The sequence below is a fragment of the Alexandromys fortis genome, unplaced genomic scaffold (assembly GCF_014885135.2).
Source record: "Alexandromys fortis isolate MF-2015 unplaced genomic scaffold, M_Fortis_MF-2015_v1.1 scaffold_44, whole genome shotgun sequence".
Lineage (NCBI taxonomy): Eukaryota > Metazoa > Chordata > Mammalia > Rodentia > Cricetidae > Alexandromys > Alexandromys fortis.
Genome location: NW_026067921.1, coordinates 4,914,416 through 4,937,268, shown reverse-complemented (window position 1 = coordinate 4,937,268; position 22,853 = coordinate 4,914,416). Strand labels below are relative to the sequence as shown.

General features: G+C 53.6%; 1 protein-coding gene and 1 long non-coding RNA gene across 4 annotated transcripts; one reads left to right on the top strand and one right to left on the bottom strand.

Annotated features, from left to right (window-relative positions):
• Window positions 1–78: 78 nt before the first annotated feature.
• On the bottom strand, window positions 79–21,105 carry Plcd1 (phospholipase C delta 1). 3 transcript variants are annotated; one of them, XM_050141555.1, is made up of 15 exons: window positions 20,941–21,105; window positions 12,538–12,702; window positions 8,896–9,124; window positions 4,743–4,872; window positions 4,410–4,641; window positions 3,563–3,764; window positions 3,323–3,467; window positions 3,099–3,248; window positions 2,854–3,012; window positions 2,468–2,627; window positions 2,152–2,268; window positions 1,006–1,184; window positions 782–914; window positions 553–702; window positions 79–432 (listed from the first exon to the last, which is right to left on the bottom strand). In XM_050141555.1, the coding sequence occupies exons 1-15, from the start codon at window positions 20,972–20,974 to the stop codon at window positions 347–349; spliced, it is 2,271 nt and encodes a 756-aa protein (XP_049997512.1). In that variant the 5' UTR covers window positions 20,975–21,105; the 3' UTR covers window positions 79–346. The 3 variants fall into 3 exon arrangements, with proteins under 3 accessions (XP_049997512.1, XP_049997509.1, XP_049997510.1); XM_050141552.1 differs by lacking the exon at window positions 20,941–21,105 and adding an exon at window positions 15,791–15,949; XM_050141553.1 differs by lacking the exon at window positions 20,941–21,105 and adding an exon at window positions 15,803–15,943.
• LOC126501089 (uncharacterized) lies at window positions 12,939–17,648 on the top strand. Its single transcript, XR_007591535.1, has 3 exons — window positions 12,939–15,308; window positions 15,840–15,918; window positions 16,164–17,648. It is a non-coding gene; the product is annotated as an uncharacterized lncRNA (long non-coding RNA).
• Window positions 21,106–22,853: the final 1,748 nt, after the last annotated feature.

Genomic DNA, 22,853 nt, shown 5'->3' with positions numbered 1-22,853 from the left:
GACCCCCATGATGGCGGGAAGGAGTGTGCATGAGGCCTTGACGGAGTCTCTGGTGTCTATGTAAAAAGACTCTAAGGCTTTACCTAGTGATTTTTATAAAAACTCACAACCTACAGACAGCTAGGGTAGGGGGAGGGCTGCAGTGTTGTTCCTAACGGAAGTCTGGCCACTCCAGGGACTGGACTGCTCCTGGGTCCCCAGAGAGGCAGGAAGCACAGTTGATGTATTAGAGCTAGGCAGTTCAGGCCCTCGCTCTCCACATCAGAAGTCGGTGCAACATGCCAGCCTTGCCCCAGGGGTGGACACAGCGTGGCCCACTCAGAGTGGACCTCACCCACCCCCAGGCTTAGTCCTGGAGGGAGATCTTCACAAACAGCGTGGCTGACGGATGCTGGTCTCCGTTCTTAGACAAGAGGTGGATGTGGCGGTACCCTGGTGGGAAGGACAGTTCTGGTCACTGGGAGAAGATGCTCCAGGCAGAGTGATCTGCAGGCTGGGGGAAGCCAGGACCTGCCCGCTGCTGCTTGCTGGCCCCTTCCCGCCAACACTCACCCTGTTTGAGGCTGCTCCAGGGGATAGTACTCTGGCCAATAAAGTCGTTCTTGGAGGAGGCATCGTAGTCCTCTACTACAAAGCGTACAAGGGCAAGGTCAGGCACTGCCACCTCAAACTCAAACTCCGTGTCCCACCAGGGGTTGAAACCTAGAAGGACAAACACCATGTCAACAGCAAGGTCACCAGCACCATCGGCCTGGCCCAACCCAGCCGGTGTACACTATACCATTATTGGTAATCACTGCGGTCTGGCGGCTGGCCACGTCCCGGCTCACACCGTGGATCTCCACTATCACCTTGGGGTCCACGATTGAATTCTTGCTCTTGTTGACTTTTGGCAGCTGCTGTCCTGAGATGATCTAAGGGAAGGTGGGGACAGTGAGCATTCTCAGACAGCAGTGAGCAGGACAGATCCCCACAGGCAGCTGTCCCTTCTGTGTCTGGCCATACCCGGACACGGAGCCTCTTCGGAGCCCACCAGGGCCCCTGAGTCAGGGCACGTGAGTTGAAGGTGGTGTTGGGGTCTCTCAGGAAGGCAGGTTTCAGCACATACCCACAGGCTCCATTGTCCTGGAAGCGGCCCAGGTATACATCCATCTCTGGCCCAGGGGTTTGGAAGTTGAGAGCCACTGCAGGTAGATCAGAGTATACACAAGCTGCAGGCTGGCTCCAGAGTACTCAAGCCCAGCCTGCTCAGAATGCACTATAGTCGAGTTTCTGTGTGCATTGGGAGCAGGATCCAATGATGCTCCAGTGTCTCCTGTCTTCCCATCATCCTACCTGACCCACCACACTGATCACGTCCTATTTATTTGTGTGTGTATAAGTGTGTGTTCACATGACTGTGTGCATATGTTTATACATACATGGAGGCCAGAGGTCAATGTCTGACATCTTTCTCAATTATTCTTTATTTTGGGGACAGGGTCTCTATTGAACCTGGATCTTACCAATCCACCAGATGGGTTGGCCATGAGCTCCAGAGAGCAGCCTACCTCTGCCTCCTCAGTGCCGGGGTTACAGTGTGTGTACAGTGTGTGTACGGTGTGTGCCATCACCCCTGACACGTTACATGGGTAGGGATCCCAATGCAGGACCTTGTCGGTTTGTTTGGATGGCAAACATTGAGCTGACTGAGTCATTTCCCCAGCCTGTTTTGTTGGGTTTTGAGGCAGCATCTCCTGTAGCCCAGTCTGGCCTTGAATTCACTATGTGGCAAAGGAAGACCTGGAGCTCCTAACCCACCTACCCTACCCCATCCCTGCCTCCTCCTCAAAAAGTCTGGGAGGACAGGCGTGACACCACTCCTGTTCTCTGCAGTGCAGAGTTTTGAACCCAGGATGATGTCCTGCAAGCCAGGCAAGCACGTCAACGGCTGAACTACCTGCTCCATTTCCGATGGCAAAATGCACAGGGCTGGAGTGCACACCAGGCACAGACTTGCTGGCTCGGCAAGTTCCATGCGCAGCTCTTGTTTGGCACCCAAACCTTCTCATCCCATGACCTTCAGGGCTCTAGGCCACTGGACATCAAGGATCAAGGTCAGGTGCTCTTTCTAACCGCCCCCCCCCGCCATTCATCCCAGGTGGTCCGTACCAATCTGGCAGCCCCCATTCCACATCTCCACAGGACTGTAGTTGGAGGAGTCTGTTCTTCTCCCAGCTGGGTAGATCCTGCTCAGGTGGTTCACGTTGTGGCGGACAAAACTATTTCCTGAGGAAAGGTGGGGTCAGCAGTAAAGGCCTTGGTGGGCTAAAGACAGACCTACCCACCCCACCCGACCCCACCTCGCCAGTTCTGGCCAGTTCTGTCCGGGAGTGCTAGCTTAGGGCCCCGGCAAGGGTGGAGGGTAGCCCGGGGCTTGACCAGTCTAGACAGCCAGGTTCATAAGCCTGCAAGAACAGGCGCTCACCTGATTCCTGGAGCAGCCGGAGGGCACGGTTCTCAGAGAAGGAAGCCATCTCATAGAATGCCAGCCCGTAGGTGCTAGGATTGGAGAAGCCACCAAAGTGGACACTCTTGCAGTAAACGACCATGTCAGAGAGCTCCGGCGCCAGCTTTAGCTTATCCTCCTGGAGGCCACGGGGAGGCCCAGGTTAGAGCCACGGGGTAGGACAAGGTGGGCACTGAGCGCAAGAAACCCAGACAACAGAGAGAGAGAGGGGGGAGACAGACAGAGAGAGGGAGCAGAAGGTCTGAATGGCAGCCACAGAAAAACTAAGACAAGGCAAACGTCCCATGGGCAATGGGAGCGGGATGGACCCGGGACCACCCCACCTCCACAGCTTCCCCTAGAACCTTGGGCTTCTGCTGCACTTGGCTCCGCACGGTCTCGTCTTCCATTTCCGCGGCTTCATCTTCGTCGGACACATCAGTGGCCTCAGGCCCGTTTTCCCCTCCAGCAGGAAGCAGTCCTCCAAACTTCTTCCCTTTCAGCAGGATCTTGCCCTTCAGTTGCTGGGGATAATCAACTCCCTGGTGAGGACCCACATAGGCCTCCCAGCCAGGTTCCCTTCCCTGCCTTCAGGGTACCCACTCTGTACCTCAGGGGAAGGCAAACTCGTGGTAACCCCCTCCAGGGGCTGGTCCAACAGCATGGGCCCCAAGATAGCCTTCAGGTGAAGCGCCATCACTCGCTGCTGCTCCAGACTGCAGTGGTTCTCCAGGGACAGGATGACGGGGTAGGGGGACGCCTAGAAGCCCCAAGATGAGTTAGATGATTGTCCACCCCTAGTGGCCTCTCCTCATTCCCATGGGCACGCCCAACCTTGAAGGCATAGTCCCGGATGGCCCTGAGCACGTCACAGAAAAGAATCTTGGAGGTGAAAGTGTAACCGTGGTAGATGATGGGTTCCTGATTAGGACCATCCCAGCAGTCGAGTTCCAAGCAGCGACAGCCTTTGCACAGAGCCCTGTAGGGGGTGATGACAGCTGGGCTAGGACCCTCTAGATCCTGTCCCGGATCCCACCCCGCCCCGCCCCTAACAGCTCCGCCCCTGGACCGCACCGAATGTAGGCCTCCGTGCTGCTGGGCCCTCTGAGCTGGTCTTCCAGCAGGTAGGTGTTGTGGGAAGAAGACACTAAGTAGTGGCTGAGTGGCTGGCCCATGTCCTGGTAGACACGGCGGTGCGCCAGGTTGAAGGCGCTGCCATCAGCAGACAGCAAGTACATGAGGAAGCCGTCCTTGGTCATCTGCCGCTGCGCCTTGGCTAGGTAGGAAGAAGCCACCATTTCCAGTCAGAGACAGTTGCCTACCGCTGTGGAGAGAAGTCTTCTCCGCTCTGCCTGCCCACCCGCCTTCAGCTGGTGATCTGCAGCTCTGGGGAGCAGACGTCCTGGGCTCCCAGTGAGATTGTGGTCACAGTGGGGTGAGGCCCTGCCTCTTTCCCTTCCTTCCCTTTTGGGTGACATCGCCTCCGAGTCCCCAGAGTTGACTGCAGGGTCTTTCACACTACCACTGAGCGGTATTCCCAGTCCTCTTTAACGCTACACTTTGAGACCGGGTCTCACTACGCTGACAGGCTGGCCTGCTAAGCGGCGCTTTGTCTTCTCTAGGTCATGACTCAATGCTGATCCAGGATAGACTCAAAGAGGGAAGTAACAAAGACCGTGGCTTCCCAGGTCACTTATGTCTTGGGGTAGGGACACTCAATGCCACTGCAGAGGAACTGAAGGGAAGTGGAGCCCAGACGGGACAAACACTGGGGCTCTCTCTCCCATGCACCTGCTTACACAGGAGAGTCACACACTGATCAGCGACCCTGGGGCTGGCTCCCTGCAGCACGTCTGTCTGTCTGTCTGCAGTTCCATCAGAGTCTCCCAGTCATGTGGCTCCAGGATGGCTGGGCCCTCACCAGTCTCACTGGGTTCGTAGCGCTCAATGAGGGAGAGGGCCAGTGCTGGCCCTGCGGCCTCCTCCCGCTGCTGATGCTGCAGGAACGTGACGAGCTTTTCCACCGACAGGGTCTCCGCGGATCCTGCAGCCTCGGCAAAGACGCGGTCGATCTCCGCCCGCTGGGTCAGCATCTTGTAGAAGGTCTCAATCTCCTCGTCCTCCAGCGAGTCTGTCTGGGAGTGGTCACATTCCTGCAAAGCCAGGGCAGAGCGCGGGCTCAGACCCGGCTCAGACCTGGCTCAGACCCGGCCCCGGCCAGGACCGAGGCCCCGCAGCCACCTGGCCAGCTCACCCTGAAGATCTTCCTGGCATAGCTGTCATCCACCTGTATGTTCAGTTCCTTCAAGAAGTCCTTCAGCTCCTTGAAGTTCATCTTGTTGTCCTTGTTTTTGTCAGCTTTTCGCAAGCAGGAGTGAATCCAGCTGGACAAGCCATCAGGAAAACACACAGCAGCCTGATGCCCACAGGGTCCCAGCCACGTGAAGCCGCAGCTGCCTGTGGCCCAGTGTCCTGCAGGCCAGAAGACCAGGAAGCAGGAACCCGAGGCCTTCCTTACTAGGTGTCTTTTCCCCTCCTTTTCTTGCTCTGGTTTGTTTGCCAGGAGGGACTGAAGGCAGGGTCTTACACAGTACTCCACCTCAGTCCTCTTTGTGTGTTAAATCAGGAGTTCCCGAAATTACCCAGAGTGACTAAAGTTTACACTCACTCTTTAGTTCATTTAGGTCTTGAATTTGTAATCCTCCTGCCTCAGCTTCCTGAGTAGCTTGGATTACACTCGGAGTACCACTAGGCCCAGCTAGAGGTCTTTTTCTGTTTGCTCATTCTGAAACCTGAGGATGTCTGAAATAATCACCATAAAAAGGCTCACTGTAGACAATTTGGACTACAGAGAAGGAAATCAGCCGTTCGCTCCCCATCTGATGGGACCATCTCTCCCAGGGCTGATGTCACCGCAAAGCGGTTCCCCCAGTTTCTCAAGCCATCAGCCAGCCTGCCCCAGTGCCTGAGGGTTAACACACAGAAACACAAATTCCCAGACACTGATCAGAAAGTGGAGACAGAAACCCAGCCAACTCCAGGGTAGCCTGGGCTAATAAGAGACTGTCGCCAAACAGACAAATCAAAACCAAAACCAAACAACAACAACAATCTAAGAAGTGCTGGGTTGTGGTAATGGTGCACACCTGTAATCCCAACACTCGGGAGGCAGAGGCAGGAGGATCGCTGTGAGTTCGAAGCCAGCCTGGTCTACAGAGTGAGCTCCAGGACAGCCAAGGCTACACGGAGAAACCCTGTCTCAAAAATCAAAATAATAATAATAATCTAAGAAGCAATTCAACTTACAATAGCACCAAAATAATTAAAATTATTTTTTATTTATTTTTGGTTTTTCGAGACAGGGTTTCTCTGTAGCTTTGGAGTCTATCCTGGAACTCACTCTGTAGACCAGGCTGGCCTTGAACTCAGAGAGATCTGCCTGCCTCTGCCTCCCAAGTGCTGGGATTAAAGGTGTGCGCCATCACCACCCAGCTTGAAATTATTATTATTTTTTTTTGGGACAGGATTTCTCTGTAGCTTTGGAGTCTATCCTGGAACTCACTCTGTAGACCAGGCTGGCCTTGAACTCAGAGAGATCTGCCTGCCTCTGCCTCCCAAGTGCTGGGATTAAAGGTGTGCGCCATCACCACCCAGCTTGAAATTATTATTATTTTTTTTTGGGACAGGATTTCTCTGTAGCTTTGGAGTCTATCCTGGAATGCCACCACCGCCCAGCTGAAATAATTTTTTTTTAAGTATAAAACTTAAAATTCTGAAAGTCGCATGACACTGTTAAAAGAATGGATAAAGACTAGGAGCTGGAAAGATGGTTCAGCACACAAGATTGTGGGAACATTCAACAGGATGCTGTTCTTGCAGAGGACCAGGACTGGAATGCTACCATCCTCCAGATGGCTCACAACTACTTACAACCCCCAACAGACACACACGTACGCACGCACGCACGCACGTACACAGACACACACACACAGAGAGAGGGGGAGAGAGAGAGAATCTTCAACAAATGGAAAAAGGAATAATCAAATGTAAAGACATCTATCCATGTTTATGGATCAGAAAACATTTCCATGCAGAGAGGTCTCCAAATTAATCAGTCTATGATCCTTATCAAATGCTGTTGTTTTCTTTGCAAGAAACTGACAAATAGATCTTAAAATACTGGTGGGAAGTCAAGGGACCCAGAGCAACCAAACCAATCTTGCAAAACAAAGAACAGACTTGACAATTCACACTTCCTGGTTAGGAAGCTTACTACAAAGTCACGGGAGCTAAGAGTGTGGTACAAGGACAGTGCCCGAAAGGACAGACAAACAGACACATGGAATAGAACTAAGTCCAGAATAAATACCCACTTTTGCAGTCAATGGACGATTCAGTGGGAATATTCAACAGAATCCTATTTTCAGGACCACGAGGTGACAGAGCACTAGAGATCCCCGATAACTGAATTTGATCCCCAGGACCCATATGGTAGAAGAAGAGAACCAACTCCTGCAAGGTATGCCCTGACCGCCACACGCACTAGGAGACAAGCATGTAAACACACAATAAATAAGTTATACAATAAAAAATAACTGAAAAATAAGTCCCAGAAAACAGTGCTGGATATCCAAATGCAAACAGAAAAGAAATAGATTTCCTACCTCATATCACACACCAAAGAACAGAAAGTTAATCAGAGATTTACCTCACATCCGAGACAGTGTCTATAACAAGAGAGAAAGATGAGAAACTAATGCTGCGATTGATGGAAAAATGTGACCCCTCCCCCACTGCAGGTGGGATCTAAACCGCTGGACTTCCTTTGGAAAATGGTTTGGCAGGTTTTCAAAAAGGTCAAGCATGGAGCTGGAGAGAATGGCTAGAGCCCAGAGTTCAGTTCTTTGCACCTACTTAAGCCTTTTTACAACGGCTTATAACTGAGCTGTAGGGTCCTCTCCCGACCTCTGCAGGCATTGCACACTAATGGACATATGTGCACATGCACAGACAGACACATGATTAAAACTAGAACAAGGGGTTGGAGAAATGGCTCAGTGGTTAGGAGCACTGACTGCTTTCCCAGAGGATCTGGGGTTTAATTCCTTAATAATCCACATGACGGCTCATGACTGTGTGTAACTCCAGTTTCGAGGGATCGACATTCTGGTCTCCTAGGGCACCAGGCAAGGACATGGTACACGGACATACATGTAGGCAAAACACCCATATACTTAAAATGATAAAAATAAAATCTATTTTTAAAAAGCTAAACATAAAAGTTACCAGATAACCTAGCAATTATGCTTCTAGTGTGTACTCGAGTGAAATGAAAACATAGTCACACAAAACATGTTCTAGCTTTTGCCACTGAGTAGAGTCCTAAAGAAGAAGCCACTCAGGCGTCCATTAACTGGTAAGTTAGGAGTTACAGGATACAGTGTAGCCATACAGTGGGGTTCTTTTAGGAAGCCGGAAAGTACAGAGTACAGATCCACGCTACAGGGTGAAGGAAATGCTCACAGACACTAGGAGTAAGAAGCTGTTAGGTAGGGGCTGCGGGCTCAGCTTATATGGCAAATCCTCAGAGGGCAGAGAACAGATGGAGGCTTCTAGGTCTGGTGTCGGGAGAAAATATGAGAGAATCACTAATGCATTTTTCCCCCAGGGGCGGGGAGGAGAATGGAGCTGTTCAAAAAATGATGGTGGGGAGGCAGCACAAGTGTAAATTCGTGAACACACACTGCATCGGCTCAGCAATTCCATGTGCACGTATGTCTGTCCATGTGGGTGCAGACGCACACATGCTTATGTAGAGATCAAAAGCCAACCAGGGGCTCTGGTCCTCAGGGACTTTCCACCTTGTCTTCTGAGACAAGATCTCTCAGTGGCCTGGAATTCACGTTTTAGTCTCGGCCTGTTGGCCAGGAAGACTCGGGGACCCACCTGTCTGCTATGCAGTGCTGAGATTACAAGTACGTTTACCACACTGGCTTTAAATAAGGTTTTTTTTTTTATGGTGTGTGTGTGTGTGTGTGTGTGTGTGTGTGTGTGTGTAGATACCCTTCAGAAGTCAGAGGCATCAGGTTCCCTGGAGCTAAAACTACAGACCATTGCGAGTTAGCTGACCTGGGTGCTGGGAACTGAACTGGAGTCCCCTCCCCTCTGCCTCCTGACTGCAGACACAATGTATCACATGCACCTGTATCACGCTGGGGCAGCCATGCCTCTCCACCTTGACTGAGCATTCCCTCAAACCGTAATAAGCCCTCCCTCCTGATTTGTTTTTATCAAGTATTGCAGCAACCAGAAAAGTAACTAATACATTCTGGTGTTTAGTGACAGGGGCTCTAAACTAACCACCACACATTCCACACCCAGCCGGGATGCCCTGCCCAAGAGGATACTGCTGTAGCTTCTGACGCTGGTCCATGGAGCCCGAGTGATGGATGATCTTACGCAGGCCCTGCACCCAGTGTTGTGCGTCAGCCGATGACGGGGCAATGAGGTCTAGTGTATTGCGCTGGTCCTTGAAGACGATGGAGAAGCAGCGGTCTTCCGGTATGTCACGGGCAAACTTCTCCAGGCCTTCGGTGCGGTGCCCCATCCGTACCTCCTGAATGTCCTCAATGGAGACTGCGGGGGGGGGGGGTGGCAGTGGAACAGACCGTGAGATGAACAACTGTCTCTGACACAGCCAAGGCCACCAGGGCAAAGAGCACAACCTAGTGTCTCAGTGTCACAGCCAGACTGGGGGCTCAGACTGAGGGTCCAGGCAGAAGGGCAGAGGAGTGGAGAACAATAAATAAAGACACAATCCAGGCGGGGCACGAGACAGTCAACAGTGGCAGAGTGGGAACACGCAGGGAGATTGGAAGACAGACATCTTAGGATAGGATGGGCAGCGAGGACCTAGGTCCATGGTCACAGTAAGGAATCAGGTAGTAGGAGAAGATTACACAGAACAGGCCTCTTAGGGTGAGACCATTCCTGAGCTTAGCATCTTTGATGAGAGAGAGGTCATGCACCCTTCAGGCCAAGCTGGACTTTGGGGCCCCAGCATGAGAGCCTCCTGGCCCCTCTACTGACCACTTAGTAGATGGGTGGCCACTCTTGGTCAATCCTGGCCCTGGGGTCAGAGAACAGAAGCCCAACGTCAGAGAGAAAACTGATGTATTTACCCTGTGTGAGTTCTGGCTTCAGGGAGCCCTCTGGCAGAAGGGTGTAGAAAGGCCCCACAGTCCCAAGAGGCAGAGTAGAGGCCAGTCTGCATCACTAAGAGCAGGCAGGAGGGGGGTAAAGAGGAGGCAGAGTTCTATCCTCCTGGGCTTGTCTCAGCTCATGAAAAGATTGAGCCCTGCGTTAGAGCTACCTGCGTTAGAGGTACCCTGTAGCACCTGAGGGATCCCAGATCTAGGGGGCTCAGCAGTAAGGAGCAGGCAAGAAGAGGGAGACCATCACAGCAGGTTAGACACAGTGGGCTCCTCATGTTCTTTTCGGGTCTTAGAGATTACATCATTCTGCTCTTAGGAGGCTGGTGAGCTCCCAACCCCCCCCCCCCGCCCCTTCACAGCCAGTCTTCCAAGCTTCAGGGACAAACAAGACCTTATACACTGACATCCCAGTGTACCTGCTACAGTCTGTACCCGCCAGCCTTTCCACAGTGTACTGCCCCTACCCATATTTAGTCATTCTGGGTCCTAGAATAGGCCTACCTGTACATCTTCGTGTCCTTCCCCAAACTCTGCCTACTCCGAGGCCCCAGGGGCCTCCCACATACCTACAGGACCACATGTGTGCCTGGGCCACAGGCTCTGAACCCTGGGACACGAGACCCCTGTAGCATCTGGGATGTAGAACATATCCTTAGTTAATCCTTCTTTGCCCCACTAGGCAGCTGAGCCGCCCTCAGCCAGAAAAGAAAACTGGAAGCCTGGGTCACGGAGCCCCCAGGCTCACACCTCCACTGGCCCCTGAGAGAAAGGCCAGCTGCCTTCGCTGCTGATAAGATTCCTGGGGAACAATGGGTGAGCTGTAGGGGAGCCTGGGGAGACTTAGCAAAGACAGAGAGAGGAATGGGGGATGTACTACTCCTCCGTCATCTGGACTCAGTTTCCCCAAGGTAAGGTGCCACTGGGGACAAGAACCTCAATTCTTGCCTGGAAAGAAAAAAAGTGCAAAGAAGGCCTGCTAAGCATGGGACCTGTGGCAGCCGTCGAAGCAAGCCTCTCAGAGTCCCCTGGGCTCCTGCGAGTCTGAGGGACAGCTGCTGTTGAAAGGGCATAGGGAGGGGCCTTCTCTTTTTTCCTGCCTCTTCCCTACCCATTTCCAACAGAGGCGAGCAATTCATGTGTATCCACTTTCCAATGAAAGTCCTCTGTTCCCACCATGCCCCCATTCACCAGTAGCTAACAGGAAACCCTGTATCAGGACAAGAGACCAATGTAGGAGCCTGTCTGGCGCCACAGACACAGGCATGGTCAGGGGTCACTCCTGTGCTGGGAGGCCTTAGCTGGGCCGGGGCAGAGTCTCAAGGTGGTCTTCTTTTGTTTTTGTTTTTGTGAATTCACGGTCCTAAACTGGCCTTAACTCACTGTGCAGACAAGGGTGACCCTGAACTTCTGATCTTCCTGCCTTTCCCTCCCAATACTAAGATTACAGGCAGCTGCTACCCCACCCAGTGTATGGAGTGCTGGGAATTGAACCCAGGGCTTCATTTATGCTAGACCAGTGTTCTACCAAATGAACTACAGCCCAGCTCTCAGAGTGATTTATTTTTTTATTTTATTTTATGTTATTTAGTTATTTATTTTGTTTTTTTTTTTTGAGACAGGATTTCTCTGTAGCTTTGGAGCCTGTCCTGAAACTAGCTCTTGTAGACCAGACTGGCCTTGAACTCACAGAGATCTGCCTGCTTTTGCTGGGATTAAAGGCGTGCTCCACCACTGCCAGGCACTCAGAGTAATTTCTGAGACACTTCCAAGTCCCATCCTCAAACTGAGCACTCGGGAGTAGGGAGTATATAGGGAAGCGTCAGGAATTCACCCATAGCGAGGGTAGGACTGCCTTCCTCAGCAGCAGCAGTAAGTTCAAAGCTAGCTCAGGCTGTGCGAGATCCCGTCCTTAAAAACAAACAAGCAAACAAATACCAGGCGTGGTGGCACGCCCAACTCTGAGTTCAAGGCAAGCCTAGTCAACAGTGTTTTTCAGAACAGCCAACAAAAATCCCACAAACCCCTACATTTGTGGGTATAAAGTGAAACAGGGGTTCCTCAGTCACGGCTGCCACAAGTCTAGAGCCCACTGGCCTCTAGGAGCTGATGGCCCCCATACCGGACAGTGCAGCGGTCCACTGTTGTGGGGTTCCACTGCTGGCACTGGTCTCTGCACGGGGTGTCTCGTACAGAACTTTCAGGGAGCCTGCACTGAAGGCATGTCTGCAGAGCTACCCCCAAGGTCTCCGGAGGCTCTACTTTTGTACACCCATCCCCTCAGCTTTGGGTACCCAGGCCTTTGAGAACCTTCTGGAAAGACAATGCCTGGCCCTGCTCACTCTCACTTTCTCTTTCCCTCCCCTGCTCCACCCAAGCCTCCCACGGCTCTAGTTCCAGAAGAGATTCAACGTCCTGAGCCCCACCTAAGGCCACTGATATGGAAGTACCTTATCTGTCCCCGGACTTTGGGCCCCGCACTCGGCCCCAACATGCCTGGAGTGCTGATTCACCACTTTTCTCTCCTTTACAACGACCTGGGTGGCACCTACAAGTTCAAACAAACCTGCCCAGCTCCACGGTAGCTTCTGAGCCTGACTGTCCCCATCTGTAGCCGTGGTCATATATCTTCACCCTCGTTAAACACCCATGACTGCCCTCTGTGGCCAACCTAACCTCATTTTCCCAACAAACAACTGAACTCGAATATTTCCTTGACCCCAACCAGCCTAAGTTTCTTCTTTTTGGTCCTTATTTCGGGCGTGGCCCACCTGTGGTCCCAATCCATGACCCGCCTCCACTCCATGCCACCCCCGCCACAAGACCCAGGGCACTCACACAGCTGGGACTCTGGGGACCTCATGACCTTGCGGGACTCCTGCCAGATGGTCTTACAGTCCTCTTGTAGCTTGTAGAACCGTTCTCTCCGCCACGAGCTGGACTTGACCTTCAGGAGCTGGCTGCCTTTCAGAAGGGCCTGGAGGTCCTGGTCATCCTGCAGCCCTGGGAGAGTCAGTACTGGTGAGAAGCGGCTTTCTTCACCTGTGACCCTCTTATTGTCCCTCTCTGCCCCCTCAGAACCCACTTCTGCCAACCTCACCCTTCTCAGTTAATACATTTCTCCCCGCTTGACCCCCCAGCAGCCCAGACTCTTCCTCCATCAGGGAAGACTGCTACCCACTGAAGATTGTGCTTTTGCCCAGCACTGGGCATGGATTGAGCCCAGGGCATCTGTGCATAGCGCCTGACTGCTGTGCTGCATTCTCTGCCCGACCATAGACACTGTGACTTGTCGAAAATTTGAATGAGTGGAGTTCAAAAACCTGTGCTTTCTGGGGGACCCGGGAAACGGCCTGGATCAGAGGAAGATGAAGGGAGCCGGCACTAAAAGAGGAAGTAGAGGAACCACACAGGGACCACACAGCTGGAAATGAACCCAGGCCTTCAGAGCCAAACAACCTCGTGTCTCCAATGGCTCCGACGTTATCTGTCTCTGGGCTCCAGCACACTTCCTGACTAGCTGTTTGTGTGACCTGGTGACCTCATGATTTACTGCCAGGGGATCCCTGGGCCTCTGCTACTCCAGCCACCCTCTTCCCTGTTCCTGTCTTTGCCCCAGAAGAGAATGGTGAGCCCACCGTGGACTACGTTTTGCCAGCTGGGACGGCCCGGTCTTTCCTACCGGACCGCCAACTACTGCGTGCCCTGCGTCTGGGCTCCTTCAGAGAACAGTTGCTTTAAGACAGAGCTCAGTCTTTTCAGAAGCTGAGACGGGCCCACAGGGACAGAACTCTGCCCGCTTGCCTGGTCCCCGCGGAGATGCGGGCTTGACCTCAGTCACGGGCCTCTCCCTTGACAGACCCAGGACACCAGGTCCCTCCGGAGTCATCGTCGGCAAACAGATCCTGCACTGATGATGACAAAGGAGACACCGTGTGCCTTAATAACTCTCAGTGTGATACAGAGATAGATACACGTTTATGCCATACACAGCTCTATAGCCAGATCTATCCAAAGCCAGAAGGACACCTAATTATGTCCCTAAAACTATGTGACCAACAGAAAGTGGCATCAAAGACTCCTACTGTCCTGTTTTGGACCAGGGCCTAGGCCTAGGCTTCCAGTCCTCCCAAAGTCAGTCACAGGCTTCTTTCCTGAGCCCACACCTTCCACCCATGACAGCCCCTCCCAGTTCATCCATGCTGCCCCCTCTTACCTTCTACACATTGCCTAGAAGCCTATATGGACGGGCCTCACTCACCCACCTCACCCCTCACCAGCTTCCTACTTCCACCATCCCTGGCCCTGACGGCCGTCCCCGACCTCCTTCCCTCCCTGTGGGCTCCCTCCTCAGTCCTGGGGTAAGAACAGCATTATCGCCAGTCCTCAGGGAGGACAGTCATGCCACATGACACCGCCCTTGTTCCATGTGTCCACCCATCGCTAGAAGATGCTCTACCTCAGTATGGGCGGCTTCCTCTCAGTGTGCGGGATCTGGAAGGAGAGAAGGACCTCACACAGAATGTTCTATGTGGAGGGAAGATTAGGGAGTTTCCAGACAGTCAGAGCAGAGGGCCACCTCTGGCCTCTGCTGGGAAGGGCCCACTGTTTCTTCTGAGGCTAAGGTACAATTAGGAGGGGTCCCTCCTGACCATCTGGCAGCAGCCTTCCCCCCAAGCTGGACATAGCTAAGCAAGCTCCTGCTAACAGCTCGGATAGGAATGGAGGCTCCTGGGAAGTGGCAGGCAAGCCCCCTCCCCTCTCGCTCTGGAAAACACCATGAAGAGATGACAAGTTCATCTGCCCTGGGCAGCTGTGGACCTGTATGCGAGGTCAGATATGATAAGCTCCCACTGATGTCCTGCTTCCCGGAGGTGGATCCGAGTCCCAAGTGGACCCAGATAACTCCAGCAGGGCAACAGCGACCATCCTCCAGGAACTGGGAAAACTGGGCAGGGACCTCCGTGGAGTGGGAAGGGTTTCCTGATTCTGAGGCCTCTGGGTGTCTTATCAGGCAGAAAGTGTGGGAAGCCCTCACCCAGCTCCACTCACTCAGCCTTGGAAGGGCGGGTGGGCTATGAGCTCAGGGGCTGCCCACTCGGGAAGCAACCGTATAGAGGACATGGAGGGCACCACAGGTGCCAGTGGGAATGCCTGGCAGTCTGTCTGTGTTTCCAACACGGTGCATGAAGACAGTATTGGGCCTGGAACCCACATCAGTACACGGCCACAGGGAGACATGCACTGAGATTTACAACCATAGACTCACAGACATGACCTCGCACCCAAGGACACGGTGCCCCACACTACCTGTGTCTCGTGGAGTGGGTGTCTTTCACACACAGTGCGGGAATGCTGCCACCATAATAACAGCAGCCGCCATAATGATAGCTAATATTGGAATAAGATACTGTTCATAGCACATGTGTTTAATCCCCTCAGCAACTCCGTGAAGAACGGCAGTCATATCATTATCCCCATTTTACAGATGAGGAAATCGAGGCTGAAGGAAGTTGCACAGTGGAGTTGGGACTCACAAGTAGGAAGCCTGCTCGCAGGATGAGAGCTACGAAACATGCGGCCACCACTCAAAGACACAGAGCCACCGGGTAACCGAATCAGAAAACCCATACCATAACGTAGAATGGCAGCCAAGCCACCACCTTAGGTCATGTCACTGTCAGGGGCACACTGTCACACAGGGCTGCACACAGACACCTTAGTAGCACAATGTCACACTTGGGTATACAACATGACAAACTATCACCCCCATACTACGGTATCACAATACCACAAGTGTGACAGAATCACTCGCCTGGGGTCACCTGTCCAGGTACACATTTGCCACCCTCATACTGGACCTCATCGGTCCAGCTCTAAGAGAATCACACACTCAGGGGTTAATCTGTAACCAGAAGGGAGCATGACGACTCGGGAAAGGGTCACCCCAGTCCTCGCTCCACGCTCCCACTCTGAAAACACAGCCCCGTAGAACTAAACAGTCTAATCCAAGGCTCAGGGGAGGAGCGTCCTATTCCAGCTGCTGTCCCATTTCCCACAGTAAGCTCTCAGTGTCCCCAGCATCCCTTACCCAGCCTCTGACCATTGAGCGCAGCCACTTTGCGACTCTGCTCCTGCAGGTAGAGCTCCTGGGAGCGGCTCACGCTTCGTCGCCTGCAGCTCGGGACCCCCAGGCACTGCATGGTGTCCTCCCAAGAGGTAAATCCTAGCTAAGGCGGCCGGCGGTTTAGCCCTGAGTAGGCGGAGCCAGAACCTCAGAGAAGGGGCGGGTCAGATCTCAGGGGGCGGAGCCAAGCATGCGGGCGGGGCCGATGGTCTAGAGAGGTTGGAGAGAGCAGAAAGTAGGCGGAGGAAGTGGAACCCAGAAAGCAGGAGGCAGGACGGGGAAGGCCCGGTGTGGCCCTAATGGCCTTGAATTCCGATCCTTGTGTTTTCACCTCCAGAGAGTGTTAGACTAGCAAATAAGGCTGGAAGGTTGGAGAGGCAGAGCCCACAGAGGCTGGCCGTGGTCACCGTCTGGGACGCGACGTGGAGGACTCACAGCCAGGAAGCACCCTGGAGAGAGAGGCGGAGCCCAGGAGAGGGAGCTTCTGCACGGGAAAGGCGGAGCCCAGGATGGAAGGGAGAAACTTCGACTTGGGAGGGTGTGTAAGGGTGGGGACTGGGCGTCCGTGTGGCCGGGAACTCCCCTGCCAGCTCTGCAAGATCGTCCAGGCACCAGTGCAGACACTAAGTAAGCTGCACTGCAGAGGGAATCCTGGTGCCTGCAGAGTTTAACAGCGATGCGGAGATGGTCAGGCGAGCGAGCCGGAGCTAGTCAATCGAGCCGGCCAAATCTCTTACCCTTAGTTCCGCAACTGATTTGTTATGACTAGGCATGCTGCAGGCTCTCTGGCTTTCTTCTTGGTTTCCCATTTAATCAGGGAAATCCCCAAAGTAACAGATGCAAATAGAATTCTTTATGTTGTTTTTTGTTTGTTTCTTTTATTTTGGTTTGGTTTGTTGTTGTTGTTGTCTAGGATTTTTCAAGGCAGGGTTTCTCTGTGTAGCCCTGACTGTCCTGGAACTCACTCTGTAGACCACGCTGGCCTTAAATTCAGAGATCTGCCTGCCTCTGCCTCTGCCTCCAGAGTGCTGGGATTAAAAGCGTGTCCCGCCACTGCCCGGCACAAACACAGTTTTTTTGTTTTGTTTTGTTTTGAGACAGGGTTTCTCTGTAGCTTTGGCGCCTGTCCTGGAACTATTTCTTGTAGACCAGGCTGGCCTCGAACTCACAGAGATCCGCCTGCCTCTGCCTCCAGGCTGGGATTAAAGGCGTGTGCCACCACTACCCGGCTACAAACTCAGTTCTTAAAAAGGAAAAAATAATGCTGACCTCAAAAGGCGTCCACGGGCTTGCCTAGAATAAATTAGAAAGACTGCAAACTGTGTGCCGAACTGTGCGGCCAGAGTGCTCGGGAACACTGGAGCCTTTCATGTGTACAACTTCCCTTTCATTCACTCTGCAATTACTGAGTCCCTGCTGCAGGAGGGTCAGGGCACCACCCAGAGGCCTGACTCAGCCCTGCTTTTCCCTCCTCCATCCTGAAGAGTTCCCCACAGGGTTCACTGCAGCAGCTGCAGCAGTAGCAGTGAGTCATAGGCACAGCCAGTTTGGGGCACAGAGAAGCACAGGAAAAACAAAAACCCTGAAGCACAGAGCGAGTGGGTTGTCTACGGTCACACCGAAGAATGAATATTGAGCAAGGCACGTTAATGCCGACGAACTGAACTGTGGACACAGGAGAGCTTTGAATTTGGAGTGGGGATGAGTAGAATACTGGCTAGCCTACCCAGATTGTAAAGAAACCACATGGGGGCTCTTAACCAGAACAGCGACCCCCTGGGACCGATGTGGTCACATCTCAATATGCTGTGTTTTCTTTGAATTCTTCACCACATGATGTTATGCATCTAAAAACACGATCCTACGTTTGTTATGGTGGCTCACATCTGTAACTTTAGTACTCAGGAGTGCAAGGCAGGAGGATTGCCATGAGTTTGAGGCCAGGCTGGGCTACTTAGTGAGCCCCAGACCAGCCTGAGTTATAAAGTAAGACCGTATCTCAAAAAAAAAAAAAAAAAAAAAAAAAAAAACCTCAAACAACAGCGAATGCAAACAACCCACAGGAACAACGAAATGCAGTTTTGAGGTCTACAGACTTTTCCTGACTCCCCACATGGCCTGGGACCAACATGGGTCAATGTGTGTATATCATGGGCCCAGAACCCCAGAGCCAGACAAACTGTGAGACATAACTCCCGTTAGTGGGGAACAGGTGACCCCTTTTTGCTCTGATGGTTTTTCTTGGAGGCTCTGACTTTTTAAGCAACCCAGAGTTCCTAAGCCCATTAATTTTGTTTGTCTGAGAAAGGATCTTGTGTGCCCTAGGCTGACCTCCAACAGCCTGTGTAGCCGAGGATAGCCTTGAACTAATGACTGTCGCCTTCCAAATGCTAGAACTGTAATCACGTGCAACTATGTCAGGCTTAAAAGGCCTGAACCCAGGAATGGGGCATGCCAGGCCAGCACTCCACTGAGTTAAATCCCCAGCCCTCACTAAAAATTCATCCTGGCAACATCCTCAGTGGAAAAAATATATTGTAATTCCCTGGATGAGAAACGAGCTCAGAAAGGCAAAAGGTTATACAGTAAATAACAAGGCTGGGATTGGAGCCTGTGTTCTCGGGGCTAAGAAGAGGCCTTCTCCTTCCCCTCTTAGAGAATGCCAGTTCTTGCCATAGGGCAGGGGCCGGGTGTAGGGAAAGTCAATGTGGGTGAACATCTTCAGGGAAGGGAAGGACCCAGGAGGTGATATCTTTTCAGGAACAATTTTGGGAACTGCTGAGGATGCCAGTCCAGGCTTAGCTGGACTAAGAGTGGGGGATATGGGGTTGGAGGAGAAGATCGGAACTGCCGGGCCTCGGAGGTAGAAAGAGCCCTTTGGTTCATGCATCTGATTCCAGCCACACTTGCCCTTGGTAGTGTTCCATCATCGACCCACCCCTGCAAGACACCTCCTGGCTTGTGTGGGGGTGGGTGGGGGGGGAGGTGGCTCCTGTGAGATTAGGATTGGATGTTTTACCTGTCTGATGTTATCTCTCCCCACCCCCACAGCACCCCTGTGAAGTAGGTAGTGTTTCCTCTCACTTTGCAGATGAAGAAACTGAGGCACACAGAAGTCAGACTGGAGCAAAAAAAGGTCTGGAGTCTGCCTTTATAATTTATGCCTCTGCATGAGTAGAAAGTATGAACCCACCTCATCTCTAGGTGAGTCCATTGGTCTCCGGCCAATGGGAGGGACTAGGGACATCCCCACAGCAGACCCCCAACTGCCCAAGCCAGACAGTGTGGTCAGGCAGCATGTGAGCAGTGCTGGGGGACCTGCACTGTGGAAATGGGTCCAGACTCCCCCCCCCCATCAGAAGTACCGCTAACAAGCGCACGCCACAGTGACCACACTGCCCCCCTAGTTCCCCTTGGCCACTCTTACTTCCCTATCTGGTTTGCCGTGTAGACAGAATGTGCTTGATGGAGCTCACTGTGGAGGACATGCTAGCGGCGGTGGGCCCACAGGTCCATCAACTTGGCCACAGCGTACATTCCAGTCCTGCAGGAAGGGCCCGGCTGAGTCACACGTTCAGGGGGCTGGTCTCAAACAGGACGAACCAGGCTGGCCAAGCCTGTGCGTTTACACTAAGGCGCTGTGTCTTTCCCTATGGGGAAAACACCAGGGCTGACCCAGGAAAGAAATGGGACAAGGGCGCAGACACTGAGGCTCGGGCCGGTTACAACACAACCGGAGGCTGTGTGGTGTCAGAGGCAACCAGAGGTCTCGAGGGCAGGCAGGGAAGAGGTGCAGCCTGGGAGCCTCCGAGCTGCCAGCCCCCTGTTCCCACCATTCTGTCAAGAGTTAAAAGCGTTACCTCTGGCCTCTGGAGAATGGGGGAGCAGGGGGAGGGGCACGAACCCAGCCTGGCAAGGTGATCTTGAGGAACCCTAGTTTACTGGGCTCTGGCCACAAGGTCTAGGTCAACAAACAAACAAAAAACAGATTGGGGACTGGCTGCACAGCACATATCCAGGGCGAGTGAGGTGAATGACTGGTGAGCACAAAAATCTACAACCTAGTCAGCAAGACATCTCGGGGTGAAGGAGATTGCTGCCAAGCCCAGTGACCTGGGTATGAGCCCTAGAATCCACGTGGTGGAAGGGGCGAACAGATTCTGCAAGTTACTCTCTCTCTCTCTGTCTCTCTCTCTGTCTCTCGCTCTGTCTCTCTCTCTCTCTCTCTCTCTCTCTCTCTCTCTCTCTCTCTCTCTCTCACGCACACACTACATGCAATTTAATTTTAAAAATCCTACAATCTCAAGGATACTAGAGTAAATTGAGAAGTACTGTTAAGAAGCGGATTGGTGTGAGAGGGGCAGGGTTTGCTGAGGAGGAGACACGAAGGAAAGCCCCCCTCCAAAAAACCCCTCCCCGAAGTATGCGTGAATACCCTTCTCTGGAGGCTTCTAAGATTTGCAGCAGGAACCTGGGCTTTCTTCTCTGCTAGAGTGAGGGAAGAGGGAGAGGAAGCTAGCCCAGACTGGAAGAAACAAAGCCGACTGGACAAAGGACCAAGCCTCAAGGCAGTCCTCGCTGAGACCTGACCCACTCCGACCAGGAGAGTCAGCAAATAGGATCGCGCTGGTGCTCCCAGCCCTGGCATCGTAGTTTTCCGTTCTAGGCAGTGAAGGCTGCCAGACCGACCTCAGCCAAACTTGCACACCTCCTCCTCGCCCCACCCCCTTACACCCGCATCTGCCACGCCCGCACGGCCTGACGCGGTCCAGGCACACCCGTGTTTTGGGGAGCCTCTGAAGGGCCAGGGAGAACTCGGTGGTCCAAGGACGCTGCTCTTTTCCTTCCCCGACTCCTTCGGTGCCATCTGGACCGAGGAGCCCGACCTTTTATGAACAGGATAAGGGGAACCCCCAAGAGAAGTCTGCACTGCTCCCCGATCTCTTGGGCCAGATTTGGGGAAAAGTCTGGAAACGCCCAAGGTTGTGCCCAGCCTGAGCTGAAGTTTTCCGAGATCCCGCAAGAGGCCAAGGCGTTAGTCTGTCTGGTGGTACAAATGTCACCGGAGAGGGATAGGCTTTCCCGAGGGTCCCCACTGCGGGCGGGACACTCACCGTGCAGGGTCAGGAAGTCCCGACCTGAGTCCATGCCCGTCGGGGCCGCGGCGGAGGGGACGCGGCGTGACTCACGTGAGCAGCAACCGAGCGACTTGGGGTCCCAAGCGCAGGCCCGTGCAGGGACCCGACTGGACTGCGGTGGGAGGAGGCCGTGGGGGTGGGTCCACGGCCCCGCCCCGCCCCCCGAGCCCGCCAACCGGCGCTTCTCCCCGCCCCTCGAGGGGACCGGGAAAGGACGCAAAGAGGGGGCCGGGAAGCCTGGCCAAGCCTGGCCGGGGCTCTAGCCAGCTGGGTGCGCCCGGGCCAGAAATAGTCAGATTCCTCCTGCTTCCTCCACCGCCGCCACCCACAGGCCCTGTCATTACGGCGGGCTGCCGGCCTCACGCCCTGCATGTGGGCGCCTCGCCTCTCTGGGGTTGTGGGTGATGCGGGAAAGAATCAGAACCCGGTCTTAGCGGGGACAAGAATCACTGCTGAAGCGGCATTCTGGCCGTGCAGTACCGGTTGTCTTCTGAGAAATGGGTGCATGCACGGTCACATTGCGAGGTTTAGGGAGCGTAATATCTAAATTTTTGTCAGGAGAGGCTCCCCCTCCCTTTCTCTGGGAGACTTCTCACTTCTGGAGAGTTGGAGGGCGGGGGGGGGGGGCGGCGCGTGCGGGTTGTTAAGGTAGGGGTGATAGCAAGCAGGTGCTGGCCTCTCTGCCATGAGGCTGCCTGGATAAGGGTGCTCTAGTGAACTCCACCCCTGATGGTGAAGGCAGTTAGTCTGGCAGGGGTTAGCACGGCTCACCTCAGCCCCTTCTCGTCTGGCACTACCAGGCCTCTGTGGCTTCGGCCATGACATGTAAAACAGCTGGAAGGGTGAGATTGGGCCTTAGTGAGCCAGGCACCTGATGTTTGTGTACCCCCAACCCACAGTGTGTGTGGGGGGGAGGGTCCTTGTTTGGCACTCAGCCGGCGTCCTGATGCCCTAGGAAGGCCTCCAGTGTTCCCTTTCCACGAACTGGGGGTGATCATAGCTACACTGTAGACAGAGCCTGGGAGGGGGGAAGATGAGAAACTCCCTTCTCTGCGCTCCCTCCACTCCAAAGTCCTCCTCTCCAGATTCTTGAGCCTCAGAGCCTCCCACCTAGATCTCCTATCCTGCCTGGGGGCCTGCCAGGTACTCTCATCAGTGAGTCAGCACTCCACAATCCAGCTCCTCTCCCAGACCTGAGACGAAGATTCCTGACACCAGCAGTTGGCGTGGCTTCGTCTCAAGCGTCATCGCTCCTTTTTGTCATGCGTGTCTCCATTCCTGGGCTCCGAGCCAGGCCATCATCCAACACTAGGGCCTCTCCCTCTACCACAAATGACTGTGGTGGGGTTTACAGAAGGGTCGCCCTCTGCGTACTACAGACTCACTTGAAACAGGCCCTTTTCTGGCTTCTGTTGCACACGTAGGCACTAATGTCCCCTCCCTGGCCTGGGGTTGCCAGACAGAAAGGGCATGCTGACTCAAAGCTAGCCCAAGCAGCCAGGTTCCGCCAGAAACGAGGTATGCCACACCCTGCTCCAAGTACTGACCTGTAGGGTGGTACTCTCCGCCTCTGGACCTTCCCCCCTCCTTTCTCTCTTCCTCTCTCATGGGGTGGGAGGCCCTCCTTCTGTTCTTTGCAACTAGTATGGAAGTATTGTCCACCTGGCAGGGGAAGGCTCGGACATGTAAGGCCCAGCAAAAGACTTTGTACTAAAGGGCTGGACTGTGCCTCTCTCTACCCTCAACTTCCAGGGGCAGCTGTGTGGGCCTCGTCCTGGCTGGGCATCTCACTTACCCTACTCAGAACCTTCGCAAAACCTCCCGAGACCCTGGTGACTCACAGGGCGCAGTGGCAGACTTTCTCTGGAGCATAGAGCTTCTGAAACCTG